General features: G+C 43.7%; 2 protein-coding genes across 5 annotated transcripts; one reads left to right on the top strand and one right to left on the bottom strand.

Moving 5' to 3' along the window:
- Positions 1-533: 533 nt before the first annotated feature.
- REXO5 (RNA exonuclease 5) lies at positions 534-16,727 on the bottom strand. Of its 2 annotated transcripts, none has more exons than XM_068206907.1 (19): positions 16,619-16,727; positions 13,405-13,526; positions 12,367-12,493; positions 11,411-11,495; positions 10,829-10,978; positions 10,607-10,695; positions 9,674-9,789; positions 8,767-8,905; positions 8,131-8,225; positions 6,679-6,781; positions 5,965-6,101; positions 5,541-5,649; positions 5,091-5,201; positions 4,828-4,965; positions 4,238-4,330; positions 3,544-3,763; positions 2,831-3,024; positions 2,171-2,280; positions 534-766 (listed from the first exon to the last, which is right to left on the bottom strand). In XM_068206907.1, the coding sequence occupies exons 3-19, from the start codon at positions 12,430-12,432 to the stop codon at positions 697-699; spliced, it is 2,025 nt and encodes a 674-aa protein (XP_068063008.1). In that variant the 5' UTR covers positions 12,433-12,493; positions 13,405-13,526; positions 16,619-16,727; the 3' UTR covers positions 534-696. The 2 variants fall into 2 exon arrangements, with proteins under 2 accessions (XP_068063008.1, XP_068063007.1); XM_068206906.1 differs by lacking the exon at positions 16,619-16,727 and adding an exon at positions 15,300-15,552.
- Positions 15,512-20,851, top strand: ERI2 (ERI1 exoribonuclease family member 2). 3 transcript variants are annotated; one of them, XM_068206909.1, is made up of 8 exons: positions 15,512-15,630; positions 15,784-15,917; positions 16,365-16,492; positions 16,644-16,800; positions 17,321-17,421; positions 18,278-18,359; positions 19,006-19,094; positions 19,305-20,851. In XM_068206909.1, exons 1-8 carry the CDS (start codon positions 15,608-15,610, stop codon positions 20,646-20,648), a joined length of 2,058 nt encoding a protein of 685 aa, XP_068063010.1. In that variant the 5' UTR covers positions 15,512-15,607; the 3' UTR covers positions 20,649-20,851. The 3 variants fall into 3 exon arrangements, with proteins under 3 accessions (XP_068063010.1, XP_068063011.1, XP_068063009.1); XM_068206908.1 differs by lacking the exon at positions 15,512-15,630 and adding an exon at positions 15,666-15,695; XM_068206910.1 differs by lacking the exon at positions 15,784-15,917 and having other exon boundaries at positions 15,537-15,630.
- Positions 20,852-21,875: the final 1,024 nt, after the last annotated feature.

The raw sequence follows: 21,875 nt of genomic DNA, 5'->3' as shown, positions 1-21,875 counted from the left end.
ATCACCTCATCCTGCTTGGAGCTCCCCCTGGAAGGTGATGCTGTGTGAAGTCCACACAGCCATGTGCTTTCCTTACAACATCCCTCGCCCCTCCCACAGCCACAAGGGAACTTTTTTCTTTTTTTGTGTGTGTGAGGGGAGGGTGGGGGTGGTCAGGGAGGGAGGAGAAAGTGGAGATTGTCCAAGAAGTATGAATCACTGATTCCTCCTTTCCATGGACTAAGTACAGCACTTTCCCAGAAAGGAGGCAGTGACTCCAGTTCAGGAGTTGGCACTGCACAGTTCCAGAAATCCACGCAATTCCTGGGGTAGCTGTTAACTGCTGAGCAGCTGCTGCAGGTTCTGCACTGACCTGGCTGGCTGGTTAATGTTCCAGGGGAGATCCCCAGCTGGTACCTCGGTGTCCAGCAAGGAGTGACATCCACAGGCCAATCCTGCCCAGCTCCTATGGAGCACGGCTCAGCTGGCCCCAGCGCTGCCTAAGCACCTGCCTGGCTCGACCTGCCCAGAGCAAGAAGGGTTAATGGAAAAGGTTTTGTGCTTTAAGACACTTTGAATGGCTTTTATTTTTAGATGTTGTAGAAGATACAGAGTGAAAGCCTATTGTTCTTATGGTAAGAGATCTTTACAAAGACATCAATATTTAAAGTAATTAAAAATATCTTAACAAAAGACTTCGCTTAAAATCTTGGCAGTTTAACAAGCACTCCTCCCTTCATCGTGTTTTATTCCCATCAGACCAAGGCCGGATTGTGATCCTTGTGTGCTGCAACACAAACAAGAAGTGTGTTAGTTCTGCTCAGTTCAGCCTTCATGCACATAGCTCTGCTGGGCTGGCACTGAGAGGCCTGCAACCCCCTGGGTCAGCACATGGAAAAAATAATTATTTTTCCACCCCACAATAATTTGACATTCTTTTTAATCAAGAAGCCTCCTCTGAACTGTTGGTCCTCAGGGAAAACAGTAATAAAGGAACCTCACACTTGGCAAGAAATCTCTTCCCAGCCTGAGATAGAGCTCCCATCCAACCCACTCAGCAGCCTGAGAGTGTGAGCCAAACTCTGTGGGCTTCCACAGGCTCCCTGTGGATGAAGATTCCTGAATCCACCTGTTCTGTTGGTGGGATTCCTACCCCTTGGTCATGGAAGACTGTGCTAAGCAAGAATAATTGGAAATGGCCCTTGAAAAGTAAATTGGGACGTGCTGAGCCCAGTGACTCTGCTGTAAAGGACACAAGGTGTGGACTGCAACTCACAGCCATCCTTGCCTCAAACCTTCCCATGGGGTGACAGGTGAGTGTGCAGGGTACCTGAGGTGATACAGGGTGTAGAGAGACAAATTATTGCTCAGAAATTCACAAACAGATGCAGTTTTAGCCCAAAGAAGGCAGAAGGAAGGTAGATGTGACCTTTATTAGGCTGACCAGTGACAGTGAGAGCACAGAAGGCTGTTGAAGTATGTCCTCAGTAACCAGGGCTTTGCTTAGGAAAGATTGAACCTTTCTGGTTAATAATTAAACAGTGAGACTGTGGCAGTTCAGGCCCAGGGGCTGAAATGCAGGAAGCCCACTCCAGGGAAGTATATCCCTGACAGCACTGCTGCAGCCCAACTCCAGTGCACAACTTGCTCCTTCCTACAAAAGCTGAAGGACTGTGAACAAATTTGGGTTTTCTCATTTTTGTCCATCATATGAGAACAAGAGCATGAACCACCTCCTTGACCAGCTGTGGCTGAAGCACACTGTGGGGTACCACAACACAACAACTGCTAGGTGAGGCCTTGGCTGCAGTAATTAGGTGGTTTTAGAAACCAAACACCCCAAAAATCTTCTGCCTGCTGTGGAAACTCTGCTTGATTCTCTCATGGCCACATTGTCAATGGGGATGAAACATCCTCTGGGGGAGGTGGGTGAACTGATAAGATCTCTACAATTAATCAACACTGTGGACCCTCAGATACATGAACTGTGACTCAAGCCTGCTTTGTGGGCAGAACTTAGGGCTGAGGTTTTATTGGCCCAACATGAAAGTCAGATTAAGTACAACAGCTTCTTCAGCCTTTCTCTTGGGCTTTCTCTTCCTTGTGCAGGGCTTTAATTTTTAATAGATTAAGATAAAAATATTCAGCTCTGTATCTTCCTTGGTTATTTGCAAAATAGGTAGCAAGTTACCTGTTCACTCCAGGAAAGAGAACAACACACAGGGTGTTATTCTGCAGGCTCCTATAAAGCTTTTTGATATGGTGGTCTAACTTCTTCACCTTTCTCCTTAAGTCCTGTTCCTGCATAAGAGAATAGAAGGAATTAAGTCCCCCATTCATCAGCAATTATGCTTCTAAGTGAGGCACAGGTGAGGGCAGCAGTGATTCTGCTCCTGCCTGGCACTTGGCAGTGCAGTGGCCCAGCTGCAGGGTGCTCAAATGGCACCATGGCAAAAATGGGAGCTGCACCTCCAGAGCTCTCAGCTAGAGCTCTTCTTTCCTGTGCAGCCACACAGCCACTCACCTCTCCCTGTGACTCCTGTGCTGCCTGTGCCCTGTCAGCTCTCCAGTGCCAGGCTTCAGTTCCTGGGCAGCACCACCCACTGCCCTGTGCAGCTATCTGGTTTTAGCATTATGCAGTGCCCTGCAAACATCACGTTATCTCGTGTAGTTTTATCTCTCAAACTGCTCTGTGGGAACTGATCCTTGGCAGCTCCTCTGCTCCAGCACAAGGAGACCCTTCTGTCACAAGCAGCTCTGCACCTCAGTCAGCTCAAAGTTACCTCTCCAGGTTCCCAGGGCAGTCTCTCCTCTCTAATTGCAACAAACATCAGCAGAGCCTCACACTCACAGAGTCAGACAGCTGCTCCATTTTCTCATAGAAGATGTGCTTTCCTTGCTTCCCATTGCTGTGATTCATTTGCCAAATCCATCTCCAGAGGTGACCTGGAGCAAGGGCATTCCTACTTCTTAGCTTGCTACCCTTCATGGTCCATCCATTTATAGCTTCAAGGGCATCCACAGCACTCTGGGTTTTCTGGAATTCTGAAATGCAAAGAGAAGGGAACGTGGTTTGGCAATGCTGTTGCTGCTCTCCTTGGCACCTGCAAGGCAGGACTAAAGTTGTGGAGCAGGAGGGAGATGAGAAACAAATCACTGCAGCAAGCAGATTCTCATCTTGCTACAGATAAACATCAGACTAGAAATGCCAGTTGGCTGCAGCAGCACTCACTGAGCTGTTCTCACCTTTCAGAGGTGGTTACTGGGCTGTGTGAAGCTGCACAGTAGCCACCCCTCACGTGGAACTACTAGAGTCTATTAGTTACCCTGGAATTTTTCTAAGTAAATGTTTGGGGTTTTTTTAAGCAGGTGTTTTTTCCTCTTAAATATTTAGCTGTAAAGTGCTCCTCCAAACAATATGTGCTTTCACTGCAGTATTTTAAATACCATCCCTTTGAGCCTACCTGGGTTTCAGCAGCTCTTGCTGTGTCTGTGCAAAGTCCCAAGGGCTGCTGAATGAGCTTATTTGAAGGAAATATGCAGGCTGTGTGTGAAGCTACTTACTGAGGAAACAGCAGTTCCTGTGCTTTCCACTCTGAAGATCCTTTGGCAGGAACAGTGTTTCCAGGTCTTTCAACTGGCTGAATTCTTCTTGCAAGTCTGTCTCTGTTAATGACTTCTTTAGACCAGCCACATAAATCACACCTTCATTTTCTACATCCAGTTCTAATTCCTTAATCAGAACATTGCAGTCCAGCATTGCTGCAGTGACTGGTCTCTGGACCTGGGGTGGATGCAGCAGGAATAAAAAGCATGTCAGCCTACACTGCTCTGTGTTCTGAGCTTCTATTTTAAAGTATTTTTCTCCCATTACCAAAAGTAGACAGGTTATTTTCCATCACTTGAAATGAATATGACTAATGAAGGCCAACTTAATTAGTCACGATAAAGGAAGATCATATTTGTAATGCAGAAACACTACAAAACTAAAATGCCATAGTCTATATAGCCCTGTTACTTGGATCTGCCTTTTCAAGCTGCAGCTGGAGGTCAGAACTCTTTGTAAATCCCTTCTGCTGACAGGCAGAAAGGGAAAAAAGAGGGATCTAGCCACTTCCTTTCTGCCAGTGGCCCTGAATTGTGCAGGGACAGGGAGATTGTAACAGCACAAGCATTTGCCCAGACACACTGCTGTGATGTTTCAGATGTATTGGAGGCTGTGCCTGAGCTGAACATAACTTTTGCTGTTTGCCTTTACCTTAATGCAGGATCCTGCTACCTCAGCTCCATTCAGGCTTTCCACAGCAAGCTGGGCAGCTTCCAGCACTTCGTATTGGATACAGACATATGGCTTGAAATAGCAGAGTAAGACACTTCAGGTTTATCAGTGAGACACATTGGCCCTCCCTTTTAAAAAGTCAGGTCTCAAGAAAGTTTCGCTTTCTTTTAAAACTAGAATAATATAAAAAAGTTTGAGGGTAAAATATGTAATACTCCACATACTCTAGCTGTTTAAAACCCCCTTCAGTTAATACTGCCCTTTTTTTCTCCTTTGGCTATTAAAGGCCTTAACACATCAGTTCTCTTTAGAAGGACAAAAATCACCTCAGCTTCCCCAGCACTCAAAGTCCTCTGAGCAGCACATGAGCTGCACTTGTTCTTATCATTGTGTGGAGTAGCTCTTTAGGTACCCTGGATGATTGTAGCTGATGACCAAACTACCACAAAAAAAAAAAAAAAAAAAAACTCTAAACAGAATAACTGGTATTTCTTTGGTTCTAATCCATGTCTTTCCAAGAGTTTACTCAGACCTTCCAGGCCTGTCAGCAACCTTTGAGTGCTCCTCACCTGGAATGTTTCAGTTACCACTGTAAGGGACTGGATTGGTCCACACCTCCCAAATTCTTTCTTCACAGACTTCATGCAAAATTTTTCTTCAAAAGGACCTGCGTAAATTGTCAGCATGTCAGTCAGCTTGCTTCTCACCTGTTGGAACACAGATTAGAGAAGGCACTTCACAGAGCAAAGGAACTAACTACTCAGTGCCTCCTGATAAATCACATCTCTCTACAAGCTCAGCATGAAGGCTATACTCAAACAAAAAATAATACCTTTTCATGAAGTCCAGCATGAAGGTGAGATGCAAGGTACTCTGGACCCAAACTGAACTGAATGATACTGAATTTGGACAGGGGAACATCTTCCAAGGCTCTTTGAAGGATCTGGAGGGACAAAAGCAAACAAGGCTCAAAGAGGTACAAGACAATTGTACTGCAGAGGATCAAAAACAAGGCTATTGAATTTAACTCCCAACTTTAATTTTCATTATTGTCCAAGAAAGTCCTCAGGCAGAAATTCTCCTTTGGTGAGTCATGAGAGGATGCAGAGGATCAAAGCTCATTTCCGAAATGCTCAACTGGATTTAGCTAACCTGGTATTAACGCTATTGCTAACAGTACTGTCAGTCAGCTTTTAAAATAGGACTCATCTACCCACTCCCAGAACAAGAACAACTTTGAACTATTTTGATGCTTAGACCAACCCACTCTAAGTCCATTCACCTGTTTATTTGAAGTGCTCAGGTTACTCTGACACAGGCCAGAAGAGTCTAATCCCTGTTTGCCCAAAAGGAGGGGTTTTTGGCCAGTCACCTGCAGACAATCTAAAAAACTAGCAGAGAGAAGTACACTGTGAATCACAATACTTTTCAATATGGGGAATAAAAACTTTCAAGAAATGCTTGTCAGAGAATTACAATGCAGTTAAGAAATTTGAAAGACAATATCTTGTCCACAACATCAAAAGAAGCCTAGGAAATACTCTGTGAAATTTAAGATGAAACTGCTTAAAGTTTTTCAGCACTATGCTGCAATTATTTGTGTCTGTCTGAAGATCCTGATGGCTTCTGAAAAACATAAGGCACTTGTTTTATTTTACTGAGGATTCAACCGAAGTAAAAACATACATATTTGAGAATCTTATTACCATGGTTTGGATAATGGTGGAGGCTCATTCAGCTGTTCCTGGAACCCACATCCTTGTGGCTGTAGCACAGCTTTATTCTGTGAGACCTCAGCCAGTTTTTCAGCTGTCAGAAGCATCTCCAAGTTTAGTTCTGCTACCTTGAGGAAGGAAGAAGATTATTAGCTGGCTTTCATCTCATCAGCTAATTGTAGCTGACAAAAAGCCTGTGCTTTCCCTGTGAGTCACATAGGCACACTCCAGCAGTGAAGAAACATGGACATTAATTTCTTGCCTTATTATTTTCTGTTGTCATTTTCGAGCACGCAGCACACACAGCATCAGCAGGCAGTCATCTCCAAAAAAGTTCTCTCAGAAATCAACAACACAAGGGACTCATCACTGAATCACTACCACAACACACAAGGTCTCTGTCTTCTTTGATCTAGAAAAATTACAGGCATTCCTGCAGGCTGGAAATGTCTCAGTCCTTCTTTACCCAGGGCCCCTCTTCAGGATCAGCAGCAATGCTGGCTGATGTCATTGAGTACTGAGCACTGGTAGTGCCCAGGTTATTCAGGTACCTGGATATAGGCAGGAAGTAACAAGCTGTCAAAACTGGGCCCTCTATCACAGCTCCATTTTCTCTTTTAAATCAACAGGAGGATGGGATGCTTTTCTTCACAACAACATTATGTTCTGTAGTTTAGGACAGAAATCTTAATTAGATATAAATACCTTTGTTGGTCCTTGTTCAATGAAGAATTGAGCTAACTCCAATGCAGCTCTAGCATCTTCTGTAGGATCATGCCCAAGCTTCTGTTCACACTGAATTTCCTTCCTAGGGCATCAAAATTAGGTGTACAGGCAGGTTATCTGTTTTCCACACTGACCAACATCCTGTCTTTTCTAAACTGGGTCCTTTTCGGGCAAAAGAGCTTTCCCCTCTCCAAAAAGGATTTCAGTTCTGTGCAGCAGCATTCTTGTGAAATATTCCCAAAAGTTACTGCAAGAAATGTTTTTGCAATGTTGAGCAAAATGGTTTATGGAATGTATAGAATCACAGAATCACTAGGTTGGAAGAGATCTTCAAGATCATCAAATCCAACCCAGCCTTAACACCTCAACTAAACCATGGCACTGAGTGCCACATCCAATCCTTTTTTTAAACACGTCCAGGGATGGTGACTCCACCACCTCCCCAGGCAGACCATTCCAGAACTGTATCACTCTTTCTGTAAAAAAATTTTTCCTAAGATCCAACCTATATTTCTCTTGGCACAGCTTAAGACTGTCCTCTTGTTCTGTCAGTTGCTGCCTGAGAAAAAGACCAAGCCCACCTGGCCACAGCCACCTTTCAGGGAGTTGTAGAGAGTGATAAGGTCACCCCTGAGTCCCCTTTTCTCCAGGCTAAACACCCCCAGCTCCCTCAGTCGTTCCTCACAGAGTTTGTGTTCCAAGCCCCTCACCATCCTCCTCTGGATGTGCTCAAGCATCTCGACGTCCTTCCCAAACTGAGGGGCCAGAACTGGACACAGCACTTGAGGTGTGGCCTCACCAGTGCTGAGTACAGGGGAAATCTGACAGAAGCAGTGTTAATACTTGCTACTCTGATGCATGGTTATTTTTAAATTTTACTTCTTTCTTGACCAATGGCCCAACTCACAATTTGCACACAGAGAGGAAGGCAACCTCCAGTTCAGTGAAATTTGGCACTGCAGAGTATGACCATTCACTGTGAGCATGGGGAGAACTAGCTCACTAAGATACTATCCAATGGTAGCTGATACACTGAGAAATATGATTTAAGTCAGTAAATCAGACTTTCATGCATTGACCTTTCTTTCTTGCCAACGGAAAGCTCTCATCTATGTGAGCCAGAATGCCTCTGTTGTTCTACAATTCAATACACCTCTACAGCCCTGCAGGAAGGTGAGTTTTGCTGGGACTCAGATCTGGTTGGGTCACAGCATTCTGCCTGCTCAAAGACAAGCCCATTTATTATGCTGCCTGATGTTTCAAGCAGCCAGTAAATTCCTTTTTACTGTGTCTTACTTGCACAACCTGCTCCTTTCTTTTGAATCTTAGTAACCAAATAATAATTCTGATACTGTTAGTAGCAGAGTAAGATCCTATGACCCACCATGACAGTTTCTAATCTTTCCCATGACAGTACAGTAATAATCTTACCCTAAAACAGCTTTGGCTAGAAATTTTAGCTTAAATCTTCGACCTTCACTCCTGGCAAAAAGCAGTGAAGTATCAATAACACTGGGGTGGATCATCTGGAGGAGAAAAATCATCACAACTTTAGTTTAAGAACAGCAGACATATAGAACTGGACAATAACTCCACAATTTTCTGTGCCTCTGCCTTTTAATTTCAGTTGCCAGTTTCTCCCTGAAAGATACCTCATTCGCAAGAGAGCAAAAGGAATAGTGAAACAAGTCCAACTCTCCTTTCTATTTCCCACTCTAGTGGGAAGATTCAAGCATTTTAGACTGGTTAAATTACCCACAGAAAGGACTTCAGTTCTCCCCATGACAGAGCTATCAGAAGCATCTGGCTGAAGCAGGGGGTAAAGCTTCATTTGCAACAATATCTGTATCTGGACAGACTTCTCTCTTTTGGGTTCTGAACAGTCCCTTGCAAATTTTATAGCTGCAAGGAGAGTTCTTGACTTTTAAATCCCTACAGACTTGGAGCTATTCATAATAAAAAGCAATTAACAAGTGTTAATGAATAAAAAGAGCAATTGTTAAAGAGTTTTCAGGTGTGAAATGAGTAACACAGGGTCAGGAAAAACAGTCTTAAAAACATACTCACTTCCAAAGCCTGAAGATCAGAATTTAAAGAATGACCCACCAATACTGCATCATGGGGAAGCATTTTTTTTAGCCTGGTTTGGATGTCTGACAGCCTTGTCTTCACTGGAAGAAGCATTTTCTTTGTGATTCCTGAGAATCTTCAAAACAAAAGTTGGGTGAGTTAAAAGCAATACAATAGCAACAGTGTATGCTGGAAAACATTACAAGCAGGTCCTGTAAAATATGAACTCGGTGTAGCTACTCACAGAATGCTATTTACAACATGCTCCAACATCAGAGGATATACTGCAGCTAAACTGCTGAGAGTGCTACCACATCTGTTTCAAAAGTTTATTTCCCCCAGGTATTCTTAAGTAACGCAGTTGGCATCAGATAGCACAGGTAAGGAAATACTGCAAGTCTGATGGTGGAAGGAGATGCTTCCAAGTAACCTGAGGGGACTGGGACATTACCTCCTGGATAAAACCAGGTGAAGTTTTGAAGAAGACAAGCCTTGAGTTTTGCCTGCTTTTGTTATAATCCTGAGCCCCACCCTAAAGGTGTGTACAAGCTCTATGCATTTTTTACATATGAGCAAATTTAGCTATGGACTCCATCTTATTTTATAACCATGAGTGAAGAGTAACTTGTGCTGTGTATCATTAATTTGTTACTGAACTTTCCCATGGACACTGCAGAATGGCAATGGTTCTGCCAGGCAGCCCCACGGGCACCGTGCAGCACGTTGTACACATAATGTTAGTCACTTTAGTCACACAGCAAGAACTATATTCCTAACACTGAGGGAAATGCAGCAGGCATCTGTGCAAACCAAGGGGTTTCTGAAAGGTCCTGTGTAACAGGCTGAATTGGAAAGGGCTGCAGCTCTGAAAGACAAAGAGATGAGCAAGGTTTGTGCAAGTGACCTGGTGCGGTAGTTCACCACTGTGCTCTCAGGTTTGACCAGCTCATTCAGGAGGCACTGACCCTGTGCATCCACCAAAGACACACGGGTGACTTCGTTCCCTTTTGCAGTCAGGCACTGTCAGGAAGAAGCAGAGGCAGTTGTAGAATCAGCACGATGCTGCCACTCAAAAACCTTAACCAACATCTGCTTTGGCTGCAGCAGCATCACCGAGGAGTTCCGTGACTTAGAGATCTACCACTCACAGCTGGTGGGTTTATACTCTACTGTGCTTCATTTTAATTGTTAAATGTGCACTGTAAGCACAGCAAACACACAGGCAAGCACAGCACAGCAAAGCATTGTAAAGAAGTGCTGATTTCACAGAATCTGTCTGTGCTCTGCACTGCAAAAGTGCCACTGACAGCACCAGCTCCAGAGACATTGTACAATTTAAAGGCAGAGCCCAGGTTGTATCAATAGTTACTCAATGCTGATGCCAAACAGGCATCTCTGCAAGGCTAAAACTGCACTAAAGGAGGACTCTTCACCACAGCAGCTGCCACAGGAACTGTGATGGCTAAAGGAAAGATATGTGACAGGGAAGTATCTTTCCTTTCCCAAACCTTAGAGAGAGCTGAGGAGGAATTCCACAGCAGTCTCATGGGTTATTGCAGTATTGCTGACAGGCCTGGCAGATCCAGCTGCTGCTCTGGGAGCCAACAGAACTGAGCTCTCTGCTCAGGATATTATTTCTGTCTCATAGCCAGAACCACTGCTGGGGCCTCTCCATGGCTGCATTAGTACTGGTACCATCAAGGAAGGGACTGGCAGCAGATATTAAGATATCAGAAGTGATTTAACAAATACACAGAGTGCTTGGCTTACTTGGGAACAGCTGATAAGAGCTGGGTGCCTGACTCTATTTTGTAAGGTCACACACACTGATTTTTACCATTTCACAATCCAGACCAAAGAGGGGGCTGCTGTCTGTCCTCTGCTGATCACACTCTGTGGAGATGTAGCCCTTGCATCCAGGGGAACCTGGAAGGAAAACACACCTGGGAATAAGAAAAAGACCTTTCTTCTACAATTCATATGACAAAACATATCACTAAACTGTCAAAACTAAAAACAACCGCCAACACAACAAAACAACTCTCACTCAAAAACTGACCTTCTATGGGATAGTCATTTTTTTTCTGCTCTTCTAAAGTTAGAGTATAGCTTGTAAGGCCTTGTTTTTTTTCTCCATATCGCTGAATGATGGGATCACATTGCAAGTCTGAGCTTTTAGTAATGCATTCACTGCTGGTGGAAGTCAAGCCTGTAAAATACAGAAGCATCTGTCAAGCTCAGCTTCAGGCATCAGATCAACACTTAGAGGCTGCACCATTCCAAATCATTACCAGGAACAACAGATTGGAGAGAAAGGGTCAGAGACAAAGACAGTCTTCTCAGCTCAAATCGAATTTATATCTCTGTCTCTCTGATTAGAATGGGTAGTAAAGCAGCAGGGATTGGGATTAAATACGTTAAAAACTTTCTCTCATTTTGCATTCACTTTGACAATCAGCCCAAAATGAGTTACTGAACTAGTCAGGGTAAGAAGTCTCATGGTTTAAGCCATTGCGAGTGCTCCTTTCTAAACATGTTTACCATGGCAGCACAGTGGGATTGCAGGGGATGCAAAGTCATAAATTTCTGTTCAAATTGAGTCACTGTCTTGAAAGAGACAATGCAAACCCAAACAAAATACCTTGTGGAGTGTTTTGAGGTTTCAGGTTTGTTCCTTCTCCATACAGACTGACTGGGAAGTTAGCAGAAGGTGCTAATGTGAATCTCTGAAAAAAGAAAGTGTGAAAATGTGTTAGTGACTTTGAAAGACAGACAGAAATAAGAAGAAAATGAGGGGTCCATTGATCGCCAAGCCAGCCAAATTCAGAGGAGGATGAAAAAAGAAATAGTGGAAATACATTTGGTGTTTTATCAAGTAGACAAACCCAACACAAATCAAACCTGTTCCGATTAGGGATGATACAGGATTCTTTGTACTACAGGACAATTTGCCTTGCCTGATATGATCAAGAAGGCAAATCTCAAGACCTTTGATAGAAACTAAAGCTAGTTCCAGTCTTTTCAGTTAAGTTGTGATTTACATTTGCTGCAGTTCAGGAAGAACTCTCTAGAAGCTTATATTCAAGTCCTTCTTTCTTTCTATCTTCTTTGAAAAATGTTGCTTGTAAGTCAGAAAATTAAAATAATTATTTTAATAATCTTTTTGGGAAATGGGAGAAACTTGACATAAAGTGTAAATAATAAAAGTGATATTTTTCAACCAGTGGGACTAGCATAACTCTATTGAGAGTCTCCTCACTCAGAGTAAATTCCAAATTATTGAAATTATTCCAAGATATTTATAATCTAATTGGCATCCTGTAGATGCAGGATACATAACAATCAGAGGACTGAAACATCAATAAGCATTTCACCTGGTAAGGCCTCAAAGGCATACTTGTTGAAATCCTGTTCCTAATATCAAAGCCCTGTCCTTTGTTCTAAGCTGACAACTGCTGCAAACAGACCCTGTCACTTGCTGTCAAGGATGGCCACATCCTTGGACAAGGCAGTAATTCCACTGCAGCCATTATCCTTGGGATGTGGTTTCAGGACTGGAAGAAGTTTAGAAGACAACAATGCAGTCTGGGGACTTACATGGCGGAACACTTTCCTGAGGTGTTTGAACTGTAAATAGAATCTGTAGAAATGGAGTTGGCTCATTTCGTGTAGAACAACCACCACAACCCCAGCCAGGTGGCTTTGGTGATAAATACGGCACCAGCTGCAGTTAAAAAAGAGCAATAATTAAAAAAAAAACCCTACAAACCAAAAACATAAAAATCAAAGCAAAACAATTATCAAGCACTTTAAAAAAAAAAGTTGGAACCAGCCCAGCTTTTAAGTCAGTAAATGGCAAAGTGCCAAATGACTTCAATAAGAAAAGTCTTTATAGCTTATCTTGAACAGCCACATATCCCTGGAATCAACAGAGTACAGGAGACAGAGAAAGAAGAGTTATTGCAAATTTCTGCTGCATACCATTTCAAAACATGTATACCTCATTCATATAAATCAGAATGTAAATATACCAGCAACTTCAACTATAGTGACGCAGTCTGGTGAATTAATGAATCAAAATAAGTTTCACAAAATTATTTTCTATTCACTATTAAAATCTAAAGTGGGGTATTTTCTGCTTGGAGTTTCATCTGAAGATTGATTTCATTTCATTTTTGCCATTCAAAGTTATAAACCCTCCTCAGTCTTTCCCTTCCAGTACTGAGAAGTGGCCCAGAGAAAGGGAGAAGTGACTAAAGTTATTTTTTTCCTAAAATGCTCTAGAACACTCGGTTTCAATTATATCTAACATGAAATGCATTAATATTTGTGTTAATATTTTAACAGGGTATTTTGTTTCTCAATGTGTGGAGCTTCTTCAGTTCCACAGCAGTCATTTAATTTTTCAAAGCTGCATGAAACAAAACTATGGAATTGTAGGATTTCTGCCAAAAGAGGAATTCTGCTTCCTGGCCAAATCTAACAACAAGTGTATCTGCACAATCCAGGCTGCCGTTATGGTAACTCCCCAGTGAGTGCTCCAAAGCCAGCATGGCCAATACTCCTCCAGGAATGCTTTCACACCAGGGGAGAACACACCAGGGGAGGCCAGGCTGATTGCAGCTGTGGATGTACCTGGGCTGTGCTGCGCTGTGGCATTTCCCCAGAGCTGCATATTTCAGCAGCTCATACAGCTGGTCCTGGCTGATTTCAGAGTCCTCGCCCAGCAGAGCTGCTGACAAATGACACGACTTTTCCTGTGGAAAGGAAAATGCTGGTAAAGAGAGGTTTCATGTAATCACACCAGTCCATGAAAGAAGAAGGAAAAAGAAAGTACTTGGATACAACCAGCTACATTTAAAGTAACTCTTCAACTCCTTATGGGCAACAGTTTCCTTTCAGTAACAACTTTAATATTACATTTACTCAGCATTTCAGTAACCCGGGTACTCTAACTTCAAAGATTTATTTAACAAAGATTAACACAAGCAGATGTATGCAGTAAGGAGACAATTGAAATGCAAAAGCAATATCCTGGTCTCTCAACCCTTTCCCCCACTTGCTGCTGTAGAGCTTTAAACATTTGTACAAGTGTTACACTCACTCTGTGGGAGGTTTTCTCTATCTACATTGTGGGATCTGCTGCTGTAGAGCTTTAAACATTTGTTACACTCACTCTGTGGGAGGTTTTCTCTATCTACATTGTGGGATCTGCTCTGCCACAAGGGTTTGCTGACCCCTGCAGGGAAAAATGCTTCAGTAAAATCCCAGGAAGATGCAGAAAGGAAGCACTGAGGAGATGAGGTGGGGACTGTGCCACACAGTTCTACATAGCAGTTCTTTAAGCCTAAATGCACAAATTCTTCTAAAGGCTAACTAGCAAGTACATGTGGCATTTTGGTGACTTCCACTGACCAGATGGCCTGTTCCAAAGAATTGCTGTAAAAATTTTAAAGATATTCTTATTATAGGTGATGAAAAGACATCAAGGCATACAGGGGGAAAAACACCACACAAAACTAGAGAATGTAAAACCTCACAGCATGAACAACCACTGGAAGTTCTTTTCCCCCACACACTAACAAGCCGTGTGCTCAGTAATTTGGACATCGCCTGCCCACATGGGACTGGGCTGGTGTGCTCTTCAAGACATGTGTCACTGGGTAAAGAAGTTAAAGAGAGGTGACAGTGTCCGTGGTTCCAGTGGTTAAGAATCATCTGGCAATAACAGCACAGGCTGGTGTAATTGCTAGTGCCTCATGTCTCAAGCTGAGACAAGTAATGACACCGTTGTTTTCAATACAGCCTAATTAAAGCTTTGCAAAAAAAAAAAAAAAACAAAAAAACAAACCCACACAAAGAGCAGAGGTTTTGGTTCACCAAGGAGAGGGTACTGCCAACCACAGGAATTCGCCTCTAACCGGGTACAAACAGGACTGATCTCACAGGCTGGAGGCTCCTGTTCCACGGGCACTGACTCAGTGGGCCCTGGGTGAGGTGTTACTGTGGGGCTGCTCTGCATCCTTCAGCGGTGCATATGCTGAGCACACACAATGCTCCTTTCAAGATCGGCTTTGTTTTCGAGAAGATTATATTGGAGAACGCACCTATTTTTTAAACAAAATTCCTTAAATGTAATGCTGAGCACTCCAAATGAGTTATTTTCCACATCTCTTGGAGCAGAATCCAAGCCATTAACAGGCTCCGCAGGGCAGCGGTCACGGCCCCAAACCTGCCAAGGTTCGAAAAGCTTTGGACAATGCTCTCAGGCACATGGTGGGTGGGATTGGGCTGGCCACAACTCCAGGGCCAGGAGCTGGACTCGATGAGCCCTGTGGACAACTCAGGACATTCTGTGCTGTTACCTGCAGGCACTGGCGTACCCGACCCTCCCCGTGCACAGCCGGTGTACACGGCTTTGCTGAGCTCCCAGCACCCCAACGCGGGACACAGCAGCACCCCCGAGAAGCGGCCGTAAGGGACACAGGGCCCGCACCCCGCTGCTCCCAGCGCCGGCGCTCGGCTCTCACCTCGGGGCCCAGGCCCGGGCCGCCGCCATCTGCCTTCCGCCTCTTCCGCGCCGCCCGCGGCCCCTCCGCGGCTTCGCCGGGCCGCTTGCACCCATTGAGGCACGGCCCCTTCGCCATGGCCCGCGCGGGAGCGGCGGGCTCCGGCGGCCCCTCACGGCCGGGCACAGCCCCGCGCTCCCCGGGGCCGCGGGATCGCGCTGGGCGGCGCCGGGGCCGCGGCCGGAGCAGCCGAGCGCCGAGAGCGCGATGGGGGCGGGCCCGCGGGAGCTTTGAAATGGCGGCAGCCCGCTGAGGCGGCGGCGGTGCCCATGGCCACCAAGCGCCTGGCCAGGTGCGCTGTCCCGGCGCGGCGGCGGCGGCGGCGGCGGTGCCCATGGCCACCAAGCGCCTGGCCAGGTGCGCTGTCCCGGCGCGGCGGCGGTGTCCGGGCGCGGAGGGGCCGCGGCGGTGGCGGGCGGCCCCTGAGCTCGGTCGGTGTCCGCAGGAGGCTGGGGCTGGCGCGGAGCAGGGCGCGGAGCGGGGCGCGGGCGGCCGCGGGGCAGCGCTTCTCCTTCCTGATCGTCCTGGACTTCGAGGCCACGTGCTGGGGCGACCGCGGGCGGCGCGGGCCCGAGATCAGTGAGTGCACCGAGCCGGCTTTGAACCGTGTGTCCTCATTATGTGTCTTCCGTGTTGTTATATTACTTCTAACCCCTGGCGTTTCAGCCTCGGTGTAATGGAGTAATAGATACATAAATAACAGAAATGTCTATGTGTGTATATATCACAGAATATTCTGAACTGGAAGAGGCTGACAAGGATCATCAAGTCCAGCTCTTAAGTGAACGATCCACACAGGGATCAAACCCACAAGCTTGGCCATATCAGCATCATACTTGAACTCCTGTGTTTATATACACACACACACACACACATATATAGAATAGAACCATGGAATATGCTCAGTTGGCAGGGACTAATATGAAAATGGTCTTATTCCTGTGAACAGTTTTAACCTTTCTGGCTTTGTGTTTTGGTTCTGTTTTGTTTGTTTTGTTCCTTCTTTTCCTTCTGTGTTTTGTGCAGTTGAATTTCCAGCAGTCCTGTTAAACACCTCAACAGGAGCAATTGAATCTGAATTCCACATGTATGTTCAGCCCCAGGAGCATCCTATTCTCTCTGAATTCTGTACAGAACTAACTGGCATAACACAGGTATAATTGTGACTTAACACTGTTTTACAATTGTACAATTGCTGTTTACTGTTTTATTTAAAGAGACCTTTAAACGGCTAAAAAGAAATAAACCTCAAATGAATTTCAGTGCATTCTAACACATACATGCTTCTTGTTCTGTTCCTTGAAGAATCAAGTTGATCAAGGGGTGCCTCTCAACATTTGCTTATCACAGTTTCTGAAATGGATTCAAAAGATACAAAAGGAGAAGAAAATTACGTTCGGTACAGATAGTCAGAGTAATTCTACTTCAGAAGCAAAAGCGTGTGCCTTTGTCACATGGACAGGTAAACAACATTTTCATTTGCTTTTTCTGCATAGTAAAAACATTAGGTGGCACTAGTGACATTGTGTCTTCACTTCTACACAGCCGAAATCCTATTACTAGCTATTAAAAATGTGGACTATTGGTATAAGACTGAAAACATGGAATCCTGACATGTTTGCTGCATCTTTGACTCCAGGGTCTAACACTGTTACATTTTTTTGCTTTAGTGAATTGTATGATCATTCTTAGTGAGTCCAAAGAATTAATGATGTCTTTGAGATCTTTAACTGTCTGAAGTTAATTACTAACAACAGGGGTTTGCTTCTTCTGGTGTCCCATTGCAGCAACCCCAGTGTTTCCCTCAGACAACCACTTGTTGCCTGTGCCTCCTGCCATTCAGCAGCACAGGATGCTGACAGTGTTGGTGTTATGTCCCTTTATGTAGGTTTTTAGGCCACATAAAGGGATACATAGGCCACATTATGTGGCTTTTAGGCCAGTTCTGCAGTGGTGGATTGACTGTGGTTTTCCCTGCACAGACTGGGACCTGGGTGTGTGTTTGCACTACGAGTGTAAAAGGAAGCAGCTGCGCAAACCTGACATTCTGAATTCCTGGATTGATCTCAAAGCAACATACAGGGTGAGAGGATTGACAGACTGAAACATTTCTACCCACACTGACCTCAAAGCTGACTGTACCTGAGCTTACAAGGCAATGCTGTATGTCCCAGTGACCAGAGTAACCTGGTTTTATTTAGTGTTGGTACTGCTCAGTAACCAGCTGCCCTAGAACTGTGTGAATTTGAATAGGAAAAGATTGTTGTTTGATAAAATAATGATAATTATGAGAATTTATGAGCTGCCCTTCCTTTCCTGATAGGTTTTGCTCTCCTTGCTTCCTATATTTTTTTGGTTTTTGTGCTCTTATTGCTGCCTTGTATTGCTGTGTAGGAAGTTGTCATTATAGTCTGTTTAGAGGTACTCAGAGGTACCTTACAGGTAGGCAGCAGAATTAGGTCTCTAAAGATAAACAGTGTGAATATTCCCCCTTTCTAGTGATCAAATCAGATACTCATATCAGGAGCAAGAAATAATACTCACTTTTTTCAGTTACAAAAAATCCATACCTATGCCAAATATATTCATGCCCATACCTTTGATTGCATCTTAAGTTATTATTTATAGTTGCATTGTTCAATGCTTGTCTGTTAAGACTTTCATCAGTGTAAGCCATAGAGTGCAGACAAATGTCTCCAGAGCTCAGACAGAATGGATTTGCTTAAGACTGAGAGAAGGGATTCATGTTTATTTCCATTCTGATTTCTAACAGGGTAAGTAACTTATGGTCTTATCCTCACTGTAAAATGCAGATACCCAACTCGCTTAATTGCCTTTTGAGACTTATTATTCGAAAGGGGATATTTCTGAAATGGCTTTGCTTCACTAGGGAAAGATTTTAAATGTTTCATGTTAAGCACCTGCATTTCTTTCCTTAGACCTTCTATAACAGAAAGCCTAAAGGGCTAAATGGAGCTTTGCAGGATCTGGGGATAGCTTTTGAAGGACGGGAACATTCTGGTAAGTGTGATGATCCTCATTTTAATATATATAAATATATGTATCTTATAAAGCTTAATAGTACTATTTAGCTCTAGTTAACCTAAAGCAGCTAGTTATTACCCTGAGTAGTTACTACTGTTTCAGGTTATGCCATGTTCTATCCAACAGACCATCAAAACAAGGAAGGCAAACTGCTCTGAGATAAGTTTGTTATTTCTAACCTCATACTTCATTTCTGAACTCTCTTCTACTGCTATTGAAAGTATGTTCACAAGATCAATTTATGAATTGCTAGGATGCAAAAGAAAAGAGGTGGAGGGAAGATAAAGAAACTTGATTTTACCTGATCTGGATATCATGTTAATGTGAGAGAATTCTAGAACAATATGTTGGGGGTTTTTTACTTGATTAATAAAAAGAGCAAGGATATTTAAAATTGTGAATCGATATTCAGCTCTGGATAATCCTTCAGATGTTTCAGCACAGAGAATTATTTGGAACTGTCTACTTCCATTCCCCTTTTTTGAACTAGATCACTAAGTGTCACAGTTCTGTGACTCCTTGTCATTCATGTAAGGCTTACCTAGATTACATTTTTCCAGTAATAAGAACTATCCGCGGTAGCAGTTAAAAAGAAGACATTAATATAACCATACTTTTGAAGGGTTGGATGATTCCCGGAATACTGCTCGTCTTGCTTGGAGGCTGATTTGTGATGGATGTGTGCTGAAAGTTACTAAATCTTTGGATAAGGTTAGTCACTACTTTGTATCTTCCTGTCTACTTGCTTTGTAGCCTGGAATACAGATGAAAGGTGAGCTATTCAAATAATAAACCCAGCATACTGACTGTGATTTGGAAAGAACATCCTTAGGCTGATACGCTTATTAATTTTGTGCATTTATTCCCAAAATGTCTGGGTATTCACTTTCCAAAATCTGCTTTTGTTTACTGACTCCCTAGGCACGTCAGAAGAGTAATTTAATTTCCAGAACACTGACTGTAAATGTCACTGACAAGAGTCCACTGGGAAGTAAGAGCAGACCTGAAACATCTAGAGATGGAACTTGTGAAACAAAATCTCTGGCTGAGAACAAACACAAGAGTATTGCTGGAAACAAGATAAATTCTAATGTACAGACAGGGGAACAGCAGATCACTTGCAGGGATCCCTCTGCAGATGTCCATGTTGTACCCAGCAGCGGATCAAGGACTGAATTCCATGCTCAATCCCAAAGCTCTTCAGCAGCATCTCCTGACAGATTTCCCATTCCTCTGGGTCTGGCACAGCCATGTCCCAGTCCTGCATCGACAGGTATCCAGCAGGGACTGAGCATTGGGCAGCCTCTGAGAACAGCCAGGCCCAGCCTCCCAGCACAGGGATCAGGGCTGGTGCTTGTCTCCACCACCATCCCCTCAGTTACTCTCTCCAGTGGGGACATCAGCACCAGTTCTGAGTGCTTGTCTCTGTTGACAGACTGGGAAGATGTTGCTTTGATACCAGAATCTCAATATGAACAAAATTCAGACTCTGTTCAGCTCAAGGATGACTCAAGTACAGACAGTCTAACAGTGTCTGAAGAAGAAACTACTTCAAAAGAATTGGCTGTGACAAGTTCAGATAATCAGAGTTTGGAGGAAAGTGTAACACCCATGGAACCTCTGAGGTCTGTTGTTTACAAAAGTCCTGATACTACTATCTATAATATAGGGACAGTACAAAGGCAGACTTCAGAATGTTCAGCTTTTAAGTTACCATCTGCAAAAGGAAATGCTGCTTCAGCACAATCAGCATTATTTGGAAATTACTCTACTCCTTTAGAGGCTCCTAAAAGAAAGCCAACTAGTCCAAAAACATGCCCACCAGCAAAAAAGCAGCCTTTTTATATATATCAAGAGAAAACTTCCTCTTTTGATCACTCCTTACCTTTGAGAAGTTCAAACTTGCCCAGAGTATTTCCTGCAGTTCTGAACTCCACAGTCAATCTGAATGAGTCTGTAAGAGCTGTGAGAAATGGAAAATCAACTCCCCCTCTGTGTAACTGCGGCCGAAGAGCCAAAAAACTCTCTGTGTCAAATGCTGGCCCAAATCATGGCAGAGCATTTTTTTGTTGTCCTGTTGGCAAGCAAGGAGGTAATAAGAAAAGTTGTGGATACTTCAAGTGGGAATATGCGCTTCTGAAAGAGAAATCTAGTGGTCTCACCTTTAATGCAGATGCTTTGACCTCTCTTAGAACTGTTCCTAGTAATTCAGAAAATTCTTCCAACAAAAAGTATTTGTGTCTTAGACCCTCTATGAGAACTTGAAAACAATACAATTTTTTGTCTGAATCCTAAACTCTCTAAGTTTCATGCTTAATGGAATCAGGACAGTCAAATGATGTCAGATATATGTTCTCAGAATGGAGATGAAAAGGACAGCTCTTGGTTAACATAGAAAGGAAAGTTGCTCAAACACACAAAAATACCAGCAGGTCATGAAGCAACTCCTTAATGAACTGTGAGAGAACTATAAAGTGCTAAAATTATAGTATGAGCAGCTGTTGCTACAATTTTAAAATTTCTGTTCTATCATGTATTTTAAATACTTTACTAGTCCAGTCCTTAAAGGTTTCAATGACAGATTTTATTTGCCCTTTTTTTTCCTAAATATACTTGTGATGCTTATAACTTTTAATTTTTGAAACACTTTAAAATCTCTTTACAAGATGTCACACATCAAAAGTGATTCTTGAAGTAATAGTATTCTCTTAAACTCTTACAGAGTTTTTTATCCTTTAAGTAACAATAAAGACAAGATACTGATATTTCATTAAATACTTTATTTAACACACATTACTGTTTTGCTCTTGCCTCTCTGGGTTTCCCATTTCATTTGTATCAGTGTCTGCTTTAGCTCGTTGTGTAGCCCCTGGGACAGACAATTGATAGGAATCAGGTAAGAATGTATTCAAACCTAAACTAAGAAGGATATAGTGTAATGTCCTGCTTTACATTACTGTGCAAATCTGCAATGTCTTTCGTTGTAAAAAATCCTGCAAAAACCAGCAAGTACTTTAATTTTTTTTCCACTTCTAGCACAGTTTGCTTCCAGTGGTGGTTTTCTTATGTTGGATTTGGACCAACTGCCTTGGTCAGTTTTTTCCACAGATCAGAACCTGTAACAATTCTTACCCCCTTAATTGTCCAAGAAACTTAAAAGTTACAGCAGGGAGAGGCGGCTTTTACTGACCGGGATGCACACCCACACCTTCCTTTAGGAACTACGCTACGGGCCACGACTGTTCTGTTAGCACATGTTCCGGTATTTTTCCAAGCCTCCCTTTACCTGTTCAAAGTTTCGGGTTTAGCTGGTCCCTCTACGCTGGTCCCTCTACGCTGGTCCCGGCAGTGGGACAGGCAGGGAAGTGGCCGAAGCATCTCCGTCCGTGCAGCGCACGGGTCGGTGTCGGACGCGGCGTTGCAGAGCTGGACCGAGGGCTGCTCGCTCCCCCTAGCGAATGTCCGCTCCTCTCCCCTCCGCTCCGGAGTTAT

Source organism: Anomalospiza imberbis, chromosome 16 (assembly GCF_031753505.1).
Source record: "Anomalospiza imberbis isolate Cuckoo-Finch-1a 21T00152 chromosome 16, ASM3175350v1, whole genome shotgun sequence".
Taxonomy (NCBI): domain Eukaryota; kingdom Metazoa; phylum Chordata; class Aves; order Passeriformes; family Viduidae; genus Anomalospiza; species Anomalospiza imberbis.
The sequence above is the reverse complement of the archived record's forward strand: the minus strand, read 5'-3'. Positions and strand labels throughout refer to the sequence as shown.

Coding starts and splice junctions, on each gene's coding strand:
- ERI2 (XM_068206909.1), top strand. CDS start 15,608: ATGGCCACCAAGCGCCTGGCCAG. Junction 16,493..16,643: donor AACTAACTGGCATAACACAG/GTATAATTGTGA, acceptor TGTTCCTTGAAG/AATCAAGTTGATCAAGGGGT. Junction 19,095..19,304: donor TTACTAAATCTTTGGATAAG/GTTAGTCACTAC, acceptor CTGACTCCCTAG/GCACGTCAGAAGAGTAATTT.
- REXO5 (XM_068206906.1), bottom strand. CDS start 15,416: ATGGCGAAGGGGCCGTGCCTCAATGGGTGCAAGCGGCCCGGCGAAGCC. Junction 11,496..12,366: donor TCAGGAAAGTGTTCCGCCAT/GTAAGTCCCCAG, acceptor TTCTTTTTTCAG/AGATTCACATTAGCACCTTC. Junction 9,790..10,606: donor TTGGTCTGGATTGTGAAATG/GTAAAAATCAGT, acceptor TCTTCCTGACAG/TGCCTGACTGCAAAAGGGAA.